The 21017-nt window shown below is 42.3% G+C and overlaps 1 protein-coding gene across 2 annotated transcripts in view; it reads right to left on the reverse strand.

Moving 5' to 3' along the window:
- POLR3A (RNA polymerase III subunit A) overlaps positions 1-20590 on the reverse strand; it is a 56904-nt gene extending 36314 nt beyond the window's left edge. For both annotated transcript variants that reach the window (XM_066349185.1, XM_066349186.1), the window contains exons 1-11: positions 20407-20590; positions 14830-14965; positions 14436-14573; positions 13338-13509; positions 12931-13085; positions 10238-10477; positions 9954-10116; positions 9639-9775; positions 8458-8561; positions 7899-8040; positions 5197-5337 (exon numbers count right to left, since the gene is read on the reverse strand). In XM_066349185.1, the coding sequence (XP_066205282.1) occupies positions 5197-5337; positions 7899-8040; positions 8458-8561; positions 9639-9775; positions 9954-10116; positions 10238-10477; positions 12931-13085; positions 13338-13509; positions 14436-14573; positions 14830-14965; positions 20407-20450 (1572 nt within the window). In that variant the 5' untranslated portion in view covers positions 20451-20590. The remainder of the gene's footprint in view (positions 1-5196; positions 5338-7898; positions 8041-8457; positions 8562-9638; positions 9776-9953; positions 10117-10237; positions 10478-12930; positions 13086-13337; positions 13510-14435; positions 14574-14829; positions 14966-20406) is intronic.
- Positions 20591-21017: the final 427 nt, after the last annotated feature.

A 21017-nucleotide genomic window follows, 5' to 3' on the forward strand; every position in this document is an offset into this window, starting at 1 on the left:
TAATTTTTGGTAATATAGACATTTTAATGATGTTTATTCTTCCTATCCATGAACACAGTATATGATTCCACTTGTTTGTATCTTCCTTGATTTCTTTTATCTATGTTTTATAATTTTCTGAGTACAAGTCTTGAACCTCTTTGGTTAAATTTACTCCTAGGTACTTTATTTTATTTTGTTGCAACAGTGAAGGGGATTTTTTTTGTAATTTCTCTTTCAGACAGTACATTGTTGGTGTATAAAAATGCCAATGATTTCTGAATATTGACTTTATATCCTGCCACCTTGCTGAATTCATTTATCAAGTCCAGTAGTTTTTTGATGGAGACTGTAGGGTTTTCTATGTACAGTATCATATATCATCAGCAAATAATGATAGTTTTACTTCTTTTCCAATTTGGATGCCTTTTATCCCTTTTTCTTGTTTGATTACTGTAGCTAGGACTTCCAGAACTATGTTGAATAAGAGTAGTGAAAGGGGGCACCCCTGTGTTGTTCCTGATCTTAAAGGGATTTCTTTTAATTTTTGCCCATTAAGTGTTGGCTTTGGGTTTGTCATAAATGGTCTTTATTATGTTGAGGTATGTTCCCTGTATTCCCACTTTGCTGAGAGTTTTGATCATAAATGGGTGCTGGATTTTTATCAAATGCTTTTTCTGCATCTCTTGATATTATCATGTGGTTTTTCTCCTTTCTTATGTTTATGTGTTGAATCACAGTGATTGATTTGCGGATATTGTACCAGCCTTGTCTCCCTAGAATAAATCCACCTGATCATGATGTATGACTTTTTTCATGTATTGCTGGATCCGGTTTGCTAGTATTTTGTTAAGAATTTTAGCACCTAAATTCATCAGGGATATTGGCCTATAGTTTTCTTTCTTAGTAGTGTCTTTGCCTGGTTTTAGAATCAGTATTATGCTTGCCTCATAAAAGGAGTTTAGAAATTTTTCCTCTTGAATTTGAAATAGCTTGAGAAGGAAAGGAATTAGTTCTTCTTTGAATATTTGGTAAAATTCACCTGTGAAGCCATGTGGCCTGGTACTTTTGTTAGTTGGGAGTTTTTTGATAACTGTTTCAATCTCATTTGATGAAATTGGTCTATTTAGGTTTTCTGATTCTTCTATATTTATTTTTGAAAGATTATATGTTTCAAGGAATTTGTCCATTTTGCCTAAGTTCTCTAATTTTATGGCATACAGTTCTTCATAGTATTTTGTTAGAATCCTTTGTATTTCTGCTGTGTCAATTGTTACTTCTCCTCATTTCTAATATTATTTATCTGAGGCCTCTCTCTTTTTTTCTTGGTGAGCCTGGTTAAAGGTTCATTGACTTTTTTTACCTTTTCAAAGAACCTTACCTTTTGGGTTCACTGATCCTCTGTATTGTTTTTTTAGCCTCTATGCCATTTATTTCCGCTCTGATCTGTATTATTTTCTTCCTCTTACTTCTTCTGGGCTTTACTTGCTGTTCTTTTTCTAGTTCTTTTAGATGCAGGGTTAAATTGTTTATGAGCTTTCTCTAGCTTCTTAAGGTATGCCTGTAGTGCTATGAACTTCCCTCTCAGGACTGCTTTTGCTGTGTTCCATAAATTTTTAGTTGTTCTATGTTTGTTTTCATTTGTTTAAAGAAAAATTTTGATTTTTTCCTTGATCTCATTGTTAACCCATTCGTTATTTAATAACATGCTATTTAGTTTCCAAGTGTTTTTGTTTTTCTATTATAGTTGATTTTTAATTTCATGACATTGTGATCAGAGAAGATGCTCGATATGATTTCAATCTTCTTAAATTTGTTGAGACTCGTTTTGTGTCCTAGCATAGTGGTCGGCAAATTCATTAGTAGGCTGAGCCCAATATCAATAGTACAATGATTGAAATTTCTCTTGAGACCCAAAAATTTAAAACTATAAAGGTAGGTACATTCCTTATTGAGGTAGCACCTGCACGTGGTATTTTGTGGAAGAGCCACACTCAAGGGGCCAAAGAGCCGTATGTAGCTCACGGGCCGCGGTTTGCTGACCACTGTCCTAGCATGTGGTCTATCCTAAAGAATGTACCATGAGCACTTGAAAAGAATGTATATTCTGCTGCTTTAGGGTGAAAGGTTCTGAAGATATCTTTTAAATCCAGCTAATCTAGTGTGTCCTTTAAGTCTGCTGTTTCTTTGTTAATTTTCTTTCTTGAGGATGTATCCAGTGATGTTAGTGGGGTATTGAAATCCCCTACTATTATAGTATTGCTGTTGATCTCGCCATTTATGCCCATCAAAATCTGCTTTATATATTTAGGTGCTCCTATATTAGGTGCGTAGATATTTACAATGATTATATCTTCCTGTTGGATTGCTCCCTTTATCGTTACGTAGTGACCTTCTGTATCTCTTACTATAGCCTTTGTTTTAAAGTCTATTTTGTCTGACATAAGTATTGCTACCCCAGCTTTATTTTTCATTTCCATTTGCATAAAATATTTTTTTCCATCCCTTTACTTTCAGTCTATGTGTATCTTTTGTTTTGAGGTGGGTCTTTTATAGACAGCATATATATGGGTCCTGTTTTCTTATCCATGCAGCTACTCTATGTCTTTTGATTGGATCATTTAATCCATTTACATTTAAGGTTATTATTAAAATGTAGTTGTTTATTGCCATTTTATTCTTTAAATCTACATTCTTCTTTTACTAGATTCCCCCTCACCCCTTTGTTCGTTTACAGCAGGTCCCTTAACATTTTTGTAGCATTGGTTTGGTTGTAATGAATTGCTTGACTTTTTTTTTGGTCTGGGAAGCTTTTTATTTTTCCTTCAATTTTAAATGATAGCCTTGCAGGATAATGAAGTCTTGGTTGTAGGCTCTTGTTTTGCATTACTTTGAATATTTCTTGCCATTCCCTTCTGGCCTCTAATGTTTCTGTTGAGAAGTCAGATGTCATCCTTATGTGGGTTTCTCTGTAGATAATAGACTGCTTTTCTCTTACAGCTTTCAGTATTCTTTCTTTATCTTAATTTTTGTATTTTAATTATGTGTCTTGGTGTTGGCCTTTTTGGGTTCATGGTTAATGAAACTCTCTGTGCTTCTTGAACTTGTGTGACTTTTTCCTTCATCAATTTAGGGAATTTTCCAGCTATGGTTTCTTCAATCAGATTCTCTATCCCTTGTTCTTTCTTTTCTCCTTCAGGAAGCCCAAAGATGCAGTTGTTATTTCTCTTCATGTTGTCACAGAGCTCTCTTAGAGTTCCCTCAGACTTTTTGATCCTCTTTCCTTTTGCTCCTCTGCTTCTGTGCTTTCATTTATCTTGTCCTCTAACTCGCTGATTCAATCCTCAGCTTCATCCATCCTGCTTTTAATTCCTTCCAGTGTGGTCTGCATCTCTGATATTGTATTTATTTCTGACTGATTCCCTTTTATTATTTCAATGTCCTTTTTCATACTTGCTATCTCTTTATTTAGGTGCTTGTTATGTACATCCATTGTTGCTCTAAGATCTTTGAGCATCCTAACAATCATTATTTTAAACTCTGCATCCAGTAATTTCATTATTGCTGTCTCATTCAAATATTTTTCTGGGGATTTCTCTTGTTGATTCATTTGTGTTGCATTTCTCTGCCTTTCTATTTTGTCTGTGTATAAGAAGGGTGTGGCCACAGGAGTCCAATAGGTGTGGCCCACCACTGCCTCGGGGGTTCTGGCACAAGTATTGGCGGTGCCGGCCCGCTGTGGTGGTCACTGAGGCTTCTGCCTCACCTCCACGGGCAGGCCTGTGTTTGTGTGCCTGGGATGCAAGCGTTGGTTGGCCCTGACTCCGCACTGCCCTCAAGGGCGGTACTGTGCTTGTGTGCCTAGGCTGCAAGCCTTGGCTGGTTCTCGGCCTTCGCCCTATCCCCGCAGGCGGGACTATGCTTGCACGCCTGGGCAGCAAGCCTCTGTCCCGCAAGCAGGGCTGCGCTCCTGCGCCTAGCCGCAAGTCTTAGCTAGTTCCCCGGCTTTCGCCTTGCCACTGTGTGCAGGTTTGCAGGCCGGACTGCTCTCAAGTGCTCTACTTGCTGCTACAGGTTGGACAGCTTTCGTGTGCCCCCTCCACCATCACGGCTGCCCTTGGCCTCTGCCCCAGCCAGCTGAGACTGCACTCATTCCAGGCCTCAGTCGCAGCCTGCCCTGGCTTCCGCCTGCACCGACGGGATGTTGCTCCTGTGTCCCGCCGCTGCTGCCTGCCTTATAGCGAGCACTCAGCAGTGTAGGGGTGGCATTGTAGCTCAGACCTCAGCACTTAATACTGTATCCCTGACAGGCTCTGTGCTTCTAAGCGATTCTGCTCTGACTGTAGCAGGAGAGCTTCTGTTTGGCTGGTGACCTGCTTCCCTTTGCTGGTATTGCTGGTTCCAGGAAAAAATACTCACCTCAGATTTGGGGAGTTACTCAGCCCAGGGTTAGGGTGGCTGTCCCTCAAAGTGCTTCTCCCTGTGCTTCGTAGATTACACTCTTTTCCTGGTACTCCAGTCTTCTCAGCTCTTCCCGCCCCCAGAGCCCCAGGTGAGTAGTTTTGAAAGAGGTTTTCTGCACGGACCCTTTAAGATGAATCCTGGGTCAGAGAAATCTGTTTCTTTCTTGCAAACAGTATCCTATATTGTTTTGCAGCTAAATACTATTTGTATGCCTCTTCTAGGCTCTAGGGCTGCAGGCTGGGGCTTTGTTCCTGAGGCTCAGGACCCTCCCCTCTCCGCTAAACTCACTTCCCGCCATGTGAGTCCCTCTGGGCTGCTGCTCGCTCCTGGGAGCCAGGCAGCCCCTTCCACATTTCCACTTTTCCTACCAGTCTCAGTGTGGCTTCTTCAGTGATCCTTAGTTAAAGAGTCCTCTTAGTGTAGTCCAAAGTTAGTTTTTCCAGATGATGGTTCTTAAAATTAAGTTGTAATGCACTTTGGTTCTAGGAGGTGGAAGTTGGTACATCTGCCTACTCCATTGCTATCTTGCAGCCCTACACTGCCATTTTCTCGTCTAATCTTTTTGTAACTGGTGCTTACATAGACATTTTCTCTCAGGAAACCACATTATAGGTCAGAATATATCAACACCCCCAATAAGCACCTAATACAGACACTAACTCACATAAACACTATAAGATGTTTTCTATCAGGGCACAACCCCTTTTCACTTCTTTCATGGAGCTACAAGTGGGGCTGCAGCACTCTACATACCCCCATTAGAACAAGGGCCTCTGCTTTAGCTTCTTCTGTTTGAGGAAGATGAAGATTCATTTCATCACCATCAAAATCTGCATTGTAGGGTGTACATACACACTCGTTAAACCTGAAGGTCCGGTGCGGCTTGACCCTGGCCTGTGGAACACAGAACAAGAGAAGAACTTAGTCGTTTATCCAAAAATTTCTTAGTTTCAAAACATTACAAAATGTCTTCCTTGCACTGGCAGGATAGCACGGTTGGTAGAGGATCATCCTAAAGCAGAGGCCGCCAGTTTAACCCCTTTCAGGCCACATACAGAAACAGATTAATGTTCCTGTCTCTCTCTCACTTTCCCTTCCTCTCATTCAAATCCATAAATAAAAATTTAAAGAAAAAAAATGAATTTTGAGAAAACTGGGAAATTTAGATTAATTTCTAGTATGTTCTGTCAAATGATATATGTCACTCGGGGACTCATTCATCACCACCAATGCAGTGAACTTGCTTTTTAATACTGTGAGGCAAACATCAACACTGGAGCCATGTGAAGGGGCTCTCTCTGGCTAATGATATTACAGTTTGATATAAAAAAGATTGATGGCAGCCTGACCAGTGGTGGCAGAGTGAATTGAGTGTCGACCTAGGACACTGAGGTCCCATGTTCGAAACTCCAAGGTCGCCTGCCTGAGCATGGAATCATCAATGTAATCCTAGGTTGCTGGCTTGAGCCCAGGGTCTCTGGCATTGCTGGAGTCCCCTCCACCTCAGTCAAGGCACATATTAGAAGCAATTAATGAACAACTAACATGCCACAACTATGAGTTGATGTTTCTTATCTTTCTCTCTCTTGCTAAAAAAAAAATTTATGGCAGAAGCTGATTCAAACACACTGATTGCATAAAAGCCCATGACTTTATAATGACAGTGAAGAAAGAATATGCCAAAACAAACAAACACAGACCCTAAAATAATGAGTTGAAAGTAAGTGAACACAAACTTTTTACTTCCAAATTGACAATAAAGGAAAAGGGATTAGGTATTTAGACTGCTTTTCCTATATGAATTTTATTTCTAGGTAAGCAAGAAGCCTTAGTTTTTTAGTACAAGGATCTTATAAACTAAATGTGTGAAAGAAATGATAAATTAGAGCCAGCATTTTGCAGCCCCAATGAAATAATGTAGGCTCATAAAATAATAACACTCATAAATAAATGAAACTATTAGAAAAAAGGTTGATGAGGAACCCTTCAAAGAAGACATCAAGGGAATCCCTACCCTTTTTAGCACAAAAGTGGGGCATTCAGATAACATGTGCTTCCTCAAGCCCTCCTGGAAGTAGCCAGTGCTACCCAGTTGTTCTTGTCAGAAAGTTGAACCTGAATTTAATCATGTCTTGGGAGCTAATTTCCAGTTTATAGGAATAAAAGGCAGAATGAAGAAATACTTAACATCATACCAATACAAACTGAGAACATGGGACATTCTTTAAGACAAACAACATGTTTTTTCCAACAATGACATTAATGTTTAAAAAAGGAGGGAATACCATTTTAGATTAATAGAGGCCTAAGATATGTATCAACCAAATTTAATGTGCAGACTTTGCATTCTGGCTTGACAAACTAGCTGCAGAAAGGTTTCTGAGACTCTTGGATAATCTGATTGTGGACTGGGCACCAGACACTACCAAAGAATGACTTCACTTTGTGAGGTATGATAATGGCACTGTGGTTATTATGTGTGTCTTACTGAAGTAAACTGAAGCTCTGACTGGATAGCTCAGTTGGTTAGTGCCATCCTGATACGCCAAGGTTGAGGGTTCAATCCCCAGTTAGGGTATATACAAAGGAACCAATAAATGCCCAACTAAATGGAACAAACTGATGTTTCTCTCTCTCAAATCAATAAATTAAAAACAAACTAAATCAAACAAAAAAATTCTATTTAAAAAAAATGCTCTAAAGCCAAGCAGAAGTTTCTAGAAAAGCAAGGCTCTGTTCTTCCCAAACCCCATAATCATAACCTCATAATCATAAGCTGTTGCTTTGGTATATCCATCATGAAGTAAAAAGACTGATGTAATGTGTTCAAAAACTACTGAAAAACTGAATCCAAAAAACACTACTTTAAGAGCCTGTTTAAACACTATTTACAAATGCTTATGGATTTAATAGCTTTGAAGATGGGAAAATTGATGAATATTTAACAAATTAAAGTTGCACCTCATTTCCATTTTAATTTCCAGAAAAAGAACTGCTGCTGTTATAAAACTATGTCACCAAAAAATATGGTTCAGGGTCTTAGTTGGAGGACTACTGCAAAGGAAAATCTCCTAAGCATTTTAGTTCCTTAGTAATATGCTAAGTTAAATCAAAAGGCAATTTCCTGCCATATCAATTTTACATAAGTTTGTAAGCACATATATGTATGTATTTTCGTTTGCAAGTAAAATCATGCTAGTCACTTTCTCACTAATTTTCAATTAGTTCCTCTGTTTTACAGTGTATGAATATTACATTATAAATATTAAAAACATATTTAAAGGGAAGCTTGAAATTTAAGTTTCATTCAAATTAAAAAGTGAGAGAAAAGGAAAAATCAAAGTTATGAAAATTTGAGTTTCCTGGCAATTTAAATTTTAGATATCTGAAATTTAGCATTGCATACACAGCAATTTCCACCCCACAGAAAAGAAACCCAGGGATCTCCTACTCACCAGATGCGCCATGATGCTCAGTTTGTGCAGCGAGGGCTGCCGATTGAACAGCACCACATCCCCATCAATGAGGTGTCTCTCCACAATGTCTCCATACTTGAGCTCCTGAGCCATCTTCTCCCTATTTCCATACTTCAAAAACCTTAACATACAATAATGAACATGATGCGTGAGAACAAAGTTCCCTCATCAGGTTTCTCTCTCTTCACATCAGGATTCCATCTCTAAAATGATCATGTTTCCACTGAATCTAAGGTGACTACAGGGGTCATCAATAAAACTACGACAAATTGATTGTAAAATATAGCTTAATTTATCCTAGGGTATTTTGTCCACCTAGACAGTAACACTAAGTGCTAGGGAATAAATTAATACTCCGTGTATATTCAATCATCAAACACGGCAAATGGCTTACCTAGGCTCACTGTAATTTAAACACGTTTCCCATATGCTAACATGTCCCAAAACTATTATGGACTGCATTCTGTGGCTAAGTATGGCGACAGTGGACTTAGTCCTGAGAAGGTTGTCACATCCCACTAGACTGGGAAAGCATTACCTTTTCATCTGTGTGTGTCTCTGCTGAATGAAATTGGCTCCTGGGTGAACTTCAGGTCCATTTTGAACCAGTTTTCTCAAAAAGTTAATGTTTGCTTTGTTGACCTGCAGGACCACAATGATACTTAGATTTTGCTTCTTATACCTCTACCAGTTGTATACTATACTGAGTTGTCTCAGTCTTACTTGCTGTGTGGTTCTAGGAGAAAGAGTGCAGCACCCTGGGCATCCTGCTGCCTAGGGTCTTGAATGTAATGACAATGGCTTGGCACACGGGAGCTCAGGTTCCAGTCTGAACTTGGTCACTCACTCACTGGATGACATGGCCAAGTCTTTCACTGGCCTTTGATATCACTATCAGTAAAATAAGTGGGCTGGATCGATCCTGTAGGATCATTCCAAAACATACTGTGATCCTAAACCCATTGGCAACTTTAACGGCAATGATTCACCATGGGTTCCTGAGGCTCAAAGCTGTGCCACCAGCACTTGAGGCCCTGATCTGCGCTGCAGGATCCTACAACCTCTTGAACAACAGTCGCCTGGAACCCCATCCCAGGGAAGGAGACTGGATCACCAGTAACTCAACTGAGGTGACTGTACACAAGTTTTACCAGAACCATCTACGATCTGGACTCATTATGAATCTCAAGGGCGAAGCCATTAATATCCCCGTTACTAGGCCTTGTACCGTACACTTTATAGTTATGATGAGTGTGGACTGGGTGTAAAGTGGTGCAGCCTTTCTGGTTATGCATCAACAGCCTTAAAGTATTCAAGGCCTTGACTCAATGATTCTAAGGTTTTAAAAAGAAAAACCCATCTCAAGAAAATAAACTGTGTGTGGTGCTTATCATTTAGTTACTTTAAGGCAAGAGGTACGAAGAAACATAAAAGATGTCAAAGATGGTATTACTTGGAAAAAAAAGTTGCAGGACAGTGTATTTAATTCATCTGTGTGTACATACACTGTCTGGTTATATATGCTGTGGACATTGCATACGGTGATGTAGGTGTAAAACCTGAAACCAACTGGAAAGATACACACACTAACACACACCTAACTGTGGGCTGGGTGGGTTCCTGAGGATTTTCTACTACTATCTGTTGCTTGGAATCTTAGACTTTAACATAAAAGACTGGATTAGGAACAAAAGACTCAAGCAGCTGAATGGTACTTACTTTCTCAGGAAAAGTTAGGATTTTGGCCACATGAACTGGCACAGCTACCTCATCAATTCGGAGGTTGGGGTCAGGTGAGATGACTGTTCTGCCTGAAAAATCCACCCTCTTTCCTGAGAGGTTGCCTCTAAATCGACCTAAATAAATAAAAAGGTGTCACAGGCCTCCAAACACAAGGTGAGCCATTTGGCTAATATTAGCAGGAGACAAAGGAAAGTCTGTGATCTCCAATTAGTTAAGTTGGACATGCACTCAAAAACAAACAAACAAACAAAGGCAGAAGACTGTCTTCTCCACATTTTGTTGGCAACGTACCCTGCTTTCCCTTCAGGCGCTGGACAAAGCCCCTGGTCCATTTCTTGGGCGCCATGTTAAGGGGAATGCCCGAGAGCTCACTGTTGATGTAGAGGGCACACTGCAGCTGCAAGAAGTCCCAGTCCTCCATGATCATCTGGGTCTTAGCTCCTGATATCCGATGCTAAAGATGAGCAGAGAATGAAGAGAAACAAGCCTCGTCAATGTGACATTCCTGATTACAAGTGTCTGCATAGTTACACTCCAAAACTTAGGGCTTGCCAGTGCTAATGGGAAGTACTGACCTTTTTAATGACATCATTTAGGAAAATGATTTCTGTCAGTTTCATTGTCAGATCGTCTTCATTGGTGCCAGATTTCAAGTCGCTCACGACTGAGGGTCTGATACACAAGGGTGGCACTAAAAGTCGCGTGAGAATCAAATCGGCGGGCTTTCCAGCTTCTGGGTTCATCAGAAGAAGAGGAACGTCTTCAGCTGGGATTTGCTTAAATAAATTCAGAACTACTAAGGGATTCAAGTTTTCCTATGGAGAGGAAAGAGATCTATTAATTTCCCACAGCTTGGGCTAGGGCTTACTTCTCCATGCTCTAGTCTATTCACCACTTACAGTAAGCATGAGTGATGACAGAGAAATGAAATCATGGTAGAGCCATACCTCGAAAAGTATGAAACCATTAAAAAAAAAAAAAAGGACACTGCAGAAATGTAGCTGTTGCCATGAAAGGTGTTCACAAAATATTAGTAAATCAAATAAGCATGTGGCCTGACCAGGCGGTGGCGCAGTGGATAGAGCGTCGGACTGGGATGCGGAAGACCCAGGTTCGAGACCCCGAGGTCACCAGCTTGAGTGCGGGCTCATCAGGTTTGAGCAAAAGCCCACCAGCTTGAACCCAAGGTCGCTGGCTCCAGCAAGGGGTTACTCAGTCTGCTGAAGGCCCGCAGTCAAGGCACATATGAGAAAGCAATCAATGAACAACTAAGGTGTTGCAACATGCAATGAAAAACTAATGATTGATGCTTCTCATCTCTCTCCGTTCCTGTCTGTCTGTCCCTGTCTATCCCTCTCTCTGACTCACTCTCTGTCTCTGTAAAAAATAAAAAAAAATAAGCATGTGTACAATATTAGCTCATTCAGGATGCACATCTATACAGAAAAGAGGAAATAAAAGAGTTTACCAAGGTTTTAACAGTGCTGTCTTTTACTAAGTCGAATTTTAACTGTTTTGCTTCTAATTTTACATTTAAGTTTTTGGCACTGAACTTACATTGGTCTGTATTAACTTATCAATAATTTAACAGAAGTGCCATAGTGGAACAAACAACTTACTCATACTACATGAATTAGGCAAATTATCAGAGATATTCAAAGATCAAAGGCAAGAATGATCACCTTGCGTCTTGTTGCTGCTTATTAATTTTTCTTGTGATCAAGGATCATGTGATTGAGAATATATGCTACATCCAGAATTTGCTATGCTTAACGAGGAGCAAAGTTCAGAAACTGTTTGAACAGCTACTTCCTTAGAACAGTGCCACAAAAGAAAGTTACTGTGGTCCCACCCTGGGGAAAATGGAAGTGAAGTCGGGGAGAAGGAAAGGAAGGTTTCCCAATCCACATCATGTCGCTTGCGTGCTCAAACCTTCGATGGCCCACACTCGTCAGAGCAGGAGGCCCTCTACAAAGTGGTCTCAGTTGTTTGTCTTTGGTCTGCACACCCTGACCTGGCAAGAAGTCTTGCTCTATCACTCACTGTCATCTTGCACAATGCTACCTTATAAAGTTGTGAGGATTCAGTGAATGAGGCAACCCGTCAAAAGCACCTGGAATAGTACCTGTGTAAAACAGCTGTCACTAAATATGAAGTACTTCCATATCACTTGGTCTTTCAAACAGAACCTCCACTTCAGAACGAGCCTAGACCCTGTCACCTGGACATTTGGAGATTACTGCCCTTGGCACTGTAAACCCTAGTGACATTGAAGAACCAGATCAAACCACACCTGTCCTCACAGTCTTCCCTAACCAAGTCCAAAGTGACATTTTCCTTCTGATTTCCCACTAAACTTACTGACCTTGCCATTCTGTGACACTCAGCACTACGGTCTATGATATTAGTCATCTTTTCACAGATTAACGGCTGCCGACACATCCGAACTGTGGGATCTTTGAGAGCAGACCCAGTGCCTGGTAGTTCCTGATGGTTCCCCATAGGTCTGACAGGGTCTGGTACTCAGTAGCCCCTCAACTAATATGAGAGTTTCATACAGTATCAATTCTAGACAATACCACGTAAACTAAGAACTAATCAGATTCAGCCTGACCAGTGGTGGTGCAGTAGACAGAGTGTCGACCCAGAACACTGAGGTTGCCGGCTTAAGCACAGGATCACTGACACAATCCCAAGGTTGCTGGTTTAAGATCAAAGTCACCAGCATGAGCAAGAGGTCACTGGCTCAGCTTGAGCCCGAGGTGATAGGTCCAATCCCCAGTAAAGGCACGTATAAAAAGCAATCAATGCATAACTAAAGTGAAGCAACTTCAAGTTGATGTTTCTCTCTCCCCCTTCCTGTCTCTCTCTCCTTCTCTCTTTCTCAATAAATAATCAAACTCAGAGCAAGGTAAAAACAAGACACTTCATAAATTCTCTTGGTTAAGTTTATGCCAATTAAAATAATGAAAATTACCTACAATTTCTTATGTCTCATTATCCAAGTGAGAAACAAGATCTTTCAGTTTGTGCTCTACACAGCTATTTTACAGTTTTTTACAATAAAAATATAACACGTTACCCGGACAATTGAAAATTTGTTAGCTACAAGGCCAGTACACATTACACTTGGTGTTAAACACTTGTCACATGAAGTATTCCTGGAGATCTAACATAACCGGACCTCTGACTTTGAAGGTGGAGGGACAGAACACGTGTGAGACCTGGGGGCGGGCAGGCAGGAGGCAGGCACATCCATCAGGCTCACCTGCGCTCTCCCCAGCAGCGGCTCCACTTCCTTGTTATGCTCGATGGCGGTTTCAAAAGACTGAAGGAAATTAGACACAATAGGATCCACCACTTTTTTGTTGGTTTTGTATTTCTCATGAATTATCTTTAGTAATCCACATTTCTTTACAGTTCCTGTAAGAATTTGTTCACCAAGGTTTAGTCAATGCGGTTCTTGGTTAGGCTGGCCTGTTGCAGCCTGGTTATTGAAATTGCTATAGCAACGAGAGATGCAAGGTGCATTTCCTAGCAGGGCATCAGCTGCTAGGCTCTAAAGGCCAATTAACAAGGAAAAGCTGACCTGGAAACCCTGCATAAAACTAGCAAGCCCAGCAGAGAGAATGAGTGGAGAGGGCCGCTGCCCAGCCTTCTCGGCACTCTGCTCACCATTAAAGGCGCCACAGTGATGGCAGATATTCCTTTTTCGGCATTTGTCAGAGATTTTCTTCTTCAGCCCCCGCTTCTGCAGGTAGGTCAGGCTGGGCCTCTTCAGATAATCCAGAAACTGTTTCTTCTCCTCCTGGGACAGCATGATGTGGCAGCAGGTTTTGCAGATCATCTTTCAAAAATTAAACAAAACAGATAAAGGATAAGAGGATGAACGGCACCCCACTTCTTGCCCAGGACACTGAACAGAGTGGCCACAGGCACAGGTCTACATGAAGACATGCACGCAGAGACAGCCATGCTCACGAGAACGCCAGCCAGTCATAGCTGGCTGGCAGGGGTTTGTTCTTTGTGTTGTGCTGTATTACTTGAGTTATTATTTTATTATCTTTTACAATGTTCATCTTCCACCTACTCAAGGAAATTCAAGGAATAAACTCTCTGGGGGGAGGATTAACACACAGTATAGTGTACAGTGATATGTTATAAAATTGGGCACCTGAAACCTGTATAATTATGTTAACCAGTGTTACTCCAATAAATTAAAAAAAAATTTTTTTTGGAGGGGTATTTTTCTGAAGTGAGAAGCAGGGAGGCAGAGAGACAGACTTCCACATGCACCCAACTGGGATCCATCCAGCAAGTCCACTAGGGGGTGATGCTCTGCCCATCTGAGGCATTGCTCCATTGCAACTGGAGCCATTCTAGTGCCTGAGGCAGAGGCCATAGAGCCATCCTCAGTGCCCAGGCCAACTTTGCTCCAATGGAGCCTTGGCTGCAGGAGGGGAAGAGAGAGACAGAGAGGAAGGAGAGGGGGAGGGGTGGAGAAGCAGATGGGTGCTTCTTCTGTGTGCTCTGGCCGGGAATCGAACCTGGGACTTCCACACGCTGGGCCGACGCTCTACTGCTGAGCCAACTGACCAGGGCCTCCAATAAATTCAATTTAAAAAAAAGAATACTTAAGCAACTTAGTTTATTGAAGATAAAATATGTATTTAGTATAAAAATTTTCCCTAATGTATCTCCCACCACTCACATTTCCTAAGCTCAATTGATAACTGTCAAGCTCACATCTGGATGTGACAGTCACACACTTACCTGTAAGATGCCTATCACTGCTCTGAAGTACCCCACGTGAAAACATGGCAGCTCCAAGTCAATGTATCCGTAGTGGCCCAGACAGTCAGCCAAGTTTTTCCCACAGGTCTCACAAGGACGGTCCTTCTCACTTGTACCCTTTGAATAAAAGCACACCCAGATATCAATAATGACTATTGGACAGCAGTCCAACCAGGTGGCCAGGTGGCTCAGAAACAGAATCACCTGGAAAGCTAAAGTGTATTCCTATCCAAGGGGCTGACGGCTGGGGGTCCTGAGATGCACAGGGGAACAGGTTGGATGGAAAGAAGCCCTTGCTTCTACCAGCCTGGTAAGTCACCTATTTCATCAGCATGTTAAAACACAAGGAACCAGGAACGGTCAGGGGTCTTACCATCCTATGGTCGAGCACCCCATACAACAAGGGTGCATGGTTGTTGTCCTGGCTGTACAGGTTCTTACTCACAACTTGGATGTGTGCCTGCTGGCGCATCTGCTCGGGTGACTTCATACCAAAGCAGATGTGGCTTCTGGAATGAAAAGAAACACAGGGGCAATTATATCAAAACCACTACCAAAAATGGTGATTATACACGTGATCCACCATAACCAAACACATCCTTCCAATTCTCTACAGGTCTGCTCTTCCATTATTATATACGGTCTACCGGAAAGTTCTGTCCGTTTTTGGAATAAAACAAAATACAAATTTTTCTTACCGTCAATAAACTTTATTAAATAATATAATTGCCATTATTATTAATGATTTCTTGCCAACATGAGGGCAATTTGTATATCCCATTTTTGAAAAATGTTTTATCTTTTGATGCAAAAAACTGAACCAGTGCTTGTTTGATATCTTCATTTTTGAATTTTTTGCCCTTCAAAAAATTTTGTAAGGACAAAAACAAGTGATAGTCGGAGGGTGCTAAGTCCGGGGAATATGGTGGATGTGACAGAATTTCCCAGCCTAGTTCTGCAATTTTTTGACGAGTCCCCAAAGCAGCATGTGGCCTGGCATTATCATGATGCAGTATGATGTTCTTCCTATTGAACATCGCCGGCCTCTTTTCTTGGACTGCTGTCTTTAAATTATCCAGTTGCTGACAATACTTCTCCGAATTGAGCTTTTCATTCGGTTTTAAAAGCTCATAATGTATTGGTCTTCGAATGTCCCACCATATACACAACATTCCCTTATTCAGAGTCAAATTTGGTTTAGAGGTGGAAGGGCTAGGTTTTCCGGGTTCACAATATGCCCTTTTCCTTACGATGTTTTCGTAGGTAATCCACTTTTCATCCCCAGTTATCATCTGGTTCAAGAAGGGCTCGATTTTGTTCCGAGCAAGCAGAGATGTGCATATGACGACTCGATCATCCAAATTCTTCTGACTTAATTCATGTGGCATCCATCTTGACTATTTCCACACCAATCCTATCTTCCGAATATGGTCCGAAATGGTTTGCTGAGCTGAATTAAGCCTTTCTGCGATCTCCGATGCTGTCAGAAAAGGATCTTGCTCCAACATGGTATTAACATTGTCATCGTCCAAAGATGGTCGCCCAGAACGTGGCTTATCAGAAAGGTCGAAATCACCTGTTTCGAATTTTTTGACCCATTTTCTGCATGTCCTATCAGAAACTGTACCTTCACCAAACACTTTCAATCAATTTCTACATGCTTCTGTAGCATTTCTTCCTTGTTGAAATTCGTAAAAATTATAGTGGCGTAAATTAACTTTATCAGTAGCCATGGGTACACATAAGACTAACGTGAATCAACTTTGTTTTAGTTAATTTGCTATGTCAGTATGTATACATTAAGTGATAAAAATAGAGAGGCACACATGTGCCAAATAAACATGCTTACGTGTTGAAACTTGTTGTGATAGAAACGGACAGAACTGGACAGAACTTTCCAGTAGACCTGATATATTCAAACCTCTCCCATTTTTTCTTGGTAAACATCCCTTCATCCTGTTGGAATTGTTTCTACTCTATCAAATGAAATGGTGTTCAGCAAGGTCACTGAGTCTACCTGCTTGTTGCCAAACTTAATTAATTAGAACATTCTCATTTTGTCTAGCTGTAGCATTAGCAGTTATGCTTCTGTCCTTGTCCCTTGTAATCATGAAATACTGTCTTCTCATGGCTTTGGTGACACCATATACTCTGAGTTTTCTTCTCTTCCATGGCTGTTGCTTTTGTGGTCTCTTTTTCTACTGCCATTGCTTAAATACTGGCATCCCTCCCTACCTAGGGTTATAACCCTCATCCTCTTTTCATTCTGCACATTCCTCCTGAGTGATCGTGTCCCTTGATTATATGTTGGTGTCTGTTTAATCCCTGTCTGTAGGCCAGCTACCTCTACTGGGCTGGAGACCATACAGACACCCCTTCCAGACAGCTACACTTAGATATCCCACAGGCACTTCAAACTCAACACATTCAAAATAGGGCCCAATACGTTCCCTACCAAATCTGTTCCTTCATTCATTTTCTCTCAAACTGAGAATTTACAATGTTCCAGCCACCATTCCGAGGGGCTGAGAATACAGATTACATAAGACAAACTAGGTGCCTGCCAATGTGGAGCTCACAGTTCAGGGTAGGCAAGGCAGATAACACACTGACACACAAAAGTGAATAAATGCACAGAATGAAAATGATGTGAAAGGGTAGGGAGAGTCTGAGGAGCCTGCTTTATGTTGTGTGATCAGAAAGTCTTGCTATAAAACTGACTTTTAAGCTGAATTTTGAGTAAAAAGGAACCAGCAAGAAGAAGACTCATTGGTTGAGCACTTGAAATAGAGCATTAAATAGGGCAAGGGTCCTAGGACTAGCACAAGCTTGGCATTTTCAAGGAACCAAATAAAAGTTGCATACTAGAGCACAGAAAGCTAATGGTACAAGATGAAATCGCCTGACCAAGTGGTAGTGCAGTGGATAGACTGTCAACCCAGGCTGCTGAGGACCCAGGCTCAAAACCTCGAGCTCACCTGCCTGAGTCAGTGTGAGCTCACCAGCTTGAGCATGGTGTCACTGGCTTAAGCATGGGATCATAGACATGACACCACGGTTGCTGGTTTGAAGCCCAAGGTCACTGGCTTAAGCAAGATGTCACTGGCTCAGCTGGAGTTCCCTGGTCAAGGCACGTATGAGAAAGCAATCAATGAACAACTGAAGTGTTGCAATGAGGAGTTGATATGTCTCATTTCTCTCCCTTCCTGGCTGTCTGTCTCTATCTCTCTCTCTCAGAAAAAGAAAAAAAAAAAATGAAGTCACTGTGGTGTGCAGGGGCCAGATCACGTAGGGCCTGAGAACTATGGTAGGGAATTTAAACATCAGTGCAAAGAAACCACTAGATTTTCAGCTGAACTGTCAGGAATGTAATCTGCATCTAAATGGAGTCCCTTGGGTTGCTTTGTGAGAACAGATTACATATGAATACAGGCAGGATTGTAGGTGTGAGAGGCCAGGGTAGATTTGGATAGATGGCCTGGGAGCATTCACCCAAGTAAGGCAATGTTCCCCAGTCCACTGAAAGACAGCCATCATACAGCTGCCCAAGCAAGAAATTCTATTTGTCAATCACATTTCTCCCTTACCTCAACCCTACCCACTTCATACCCTACCAGTGGCCGGCAAACTCATTAGTCAACAGAGCCAAATGTCAGCTGTACAACGATAGAAATTTCTTTTGAGAGCCAAATTTCTTTACCGAGGTAGCGCCCGCACGTGGTATTTTGTGGAATTACCACACTCAAGGGGCCAAAGAGCCGCATGTGGCTCGCGAGCCGCAGTTTGCCTAACCCTACCCTAACCCCTTGGAATCCACTGCTCTCCAATGACTCTACTACTCTAGTGTGGGCCATCGTCATCCTCAGCCTGGGTCCCTGGGGTGGCCTCCAAGGCTTCCCTCTACTTCTGTCTCTCTGGAATCAAGAGATCTTTCAGAAAAACTCTTAGCACACCTCCTCTCCCTTGCTTAATTAAAACCCTCCAAAGGTCCCTCGCTGCTTGCAAGAGGACTCTAGAACACAGCTGCAAATCTCCTGCTTCCTTCTCATCACCCACCCGTGCTTCCTCTAGTATGCTCCTGAAAAAGGCTGGTCTGTCCTGTGTTCTGTCTGAACCTCTTTCCCGTTCGGTGCTCTCTTGTCGGGAGCCGATCTACAACTGCTGGCTGACAAGGTCACAGCAGGAGAAGATCAAAAACTGCTGGCTGACAAGGTCACAGCAGGAGAAGATCAGAAACTGCTGATTGACAAGTCACAGCAGAGAAGACCAACGGCTGCTGGTTGACCAAGTCACCGCAGTGAAGACCAATGGCTGCGGGTTGACAAAGTCACCGCAAAGGAAAGGCACAACGATACTTCCCCCTTTGACCTTTTGAATTAATCTGGCCTTATATCCCCCCCTTCTCTGGGTGTGTGCTATCATTTATAGCACAGGGATAATAGTACCGTGCTTTCCCTGTAGATTCGTAGTAATTTCTTTGGAAATGAGACAGAGGGTGTGAGTTCCACAGAAAAGCCTATAAGCCCCTTGAACTGGGCTCATAAACATAAGAGGCTGGCTATGATATCCCTCGTAAAGGGTTAAGTTTGTAGGAGAATTTCTTCTTATTAATCATGTTAGAAAGAATAGATTGTGACTTATGAATAGGTAGGAAACAGTAACTATACACAGAGCACCTTTCAGCCTTCACTTAATTCATCACTTTTCCTCCCTAGCCTTTTCATGTGGTAGAGTAGAGAAACTTTCCTTTCTTCTTGCATAACTGACCTGCAGGTGGTGGAACACTCTGAGAAAAGTAAAGTTAGAACTTAATTAGTGTATGAATATAGTAAATAAATAAAATTTGACTGGACAATAGTATCCTAGACAAGGTAGAGTTATTAATCAGTACTGACCTTTTGCAAGTTTGTATCAATATTGTTATTGCTGTTCAAGTTATTATATAATTGTACTTTGAATGACTTACCACCTGATTTATAGTTTATAGAAATGAATTAACTGTTACCTAGGAAATGTAACCATAGTGAAACAAAAACAATGATTAATCAATGTATTCTGAATACCATGTGACTGTAACTTAGTGTGTGTGCATAAAAAGAAAGCTAGACCAGCATTTGGCAGAGATGCCTGGCAGTAAATGCTAACTAGAGAATAAAGAGAAAGAAAAGAATTCGGCTCTCTCACTCGATTCGTGCCGACACCGTCTCTTCCTGTGGGACCCCTGGATTCCCCCCGGGGCTGGACCCCGGCACTCTCTGAAGCCTCTATGCCTACCCTGTCCTTGCACTTGTCCTAGCCAACGCTGGCTTGCCTACCTTCTCCAGGTAGACTAAGCAGTCATGTCTTAATTCATGTCGTATCTCCAAGGCCTATCACTGGGACCAGCACACAGTACCTCCCTCAGTAACTGTCTGCCGTCAGGACGAGTGATTTTCATCTGGGGGCTCTAAGGAGAGGCCATGGCCTAATAAATAAGCTCTGAAGGAGAAGGCCCAGAGCAGCGGCGTCACTTCTACGCTGCTCTCCACGGCCGGTGGGACAGTCCTAACTGACAAGTCTACCTTTTCCGTCAATAATGCTGCCTCTGTCATGTGCTCCACAGCACAGCCAGGATTACACGGTCCTGCCCTGCAATGCTCCCCACGCTGCAGCGGGAGGAGAGGGATCACCGCTTGACCTCGGCAGGGCTAGCGCGTCGCCGCGCTCACGCCCCATCCCGCCCGGCCCAGGGACCACCCCGGCCGGCAGTCCCCCGATGAAATGCTTTCTGCCTGATCACTATTCTTTGACTTCCCCGGGTAGTTCTGATCTTTGCCCACACCTTCGGCTCGTTCCGGGCCTGCTCCTTCCAAATGGCCCTCACCTCAATCCCTTGAAAACCCAAGACCCCGACCTCGGACCCCTCTGCCCCTCGTTTCTCCTCCCTTTGGCCACTCTTGCTCCATCTTACATTTTTTTGGCCACATCTGTCTCCCGGAACTGCTCCTTCACCATGGTGACGGCTGCCGGGGTACCTCCTAGAGACTCCGGGAGCTGGGTCAGAAATACGTTTCCACACCTCCGCGGAGTGCCTTTCCTCTCGTTACTGACATAACCGCCGCATCCTCTCGGCCACCGTAAGGCACCCCACGTCGACGCTTCCGCTTCCGCTACTCGCCGGCTCGTCTGTCAAGAGAGGCTTCCGCACGCTGAATTTTGAGTTCTACCTACATTGCCGTCTTGCGGCACCGCCTTGAAACTGCGGTGAGGTCGTCCCCGTATTTTCAAAATCCCATTGCTGCGCCGTTTCTCCCTGTCATCTGACACCTGCAGAGCAGTTACAATGAATTGCCTCAGGACTTTTAGAGAATCAGCGAGCCAAAAATTGCATAAAATTAAAAATAGTCATTATCAACATTAATACCATTTGAATTAAAGCCTGTAATTGTTTAAGGAGAGTTGGAGCCTAAAATGAGTCCTCCTGAGGAACAGACGGCACCATCTGGAGGCCCACCCCTTCAGTGTGGCAGAAAACACTGGCCATGCATGCTCCTCTAGCTCACAGTTATTTTTAAAAATTAT

This window comes from Saccopteryx leptura, chromosome 9 (genome assembly GCF_036850995.1).
Source record: "Saccopteryx leptura isolate mSacLep1 chromosome 9, mSacLep1_pri_phased_curated, whole genome shotgun sequence".
In the NCBI taxonomy this organism is placed as follows: Eukaryota; Metazoa; Chordata; class Mammalia; order Chiroptera; family Emballonuridae; genus Saccopteryx; species Saccopteryx leptura.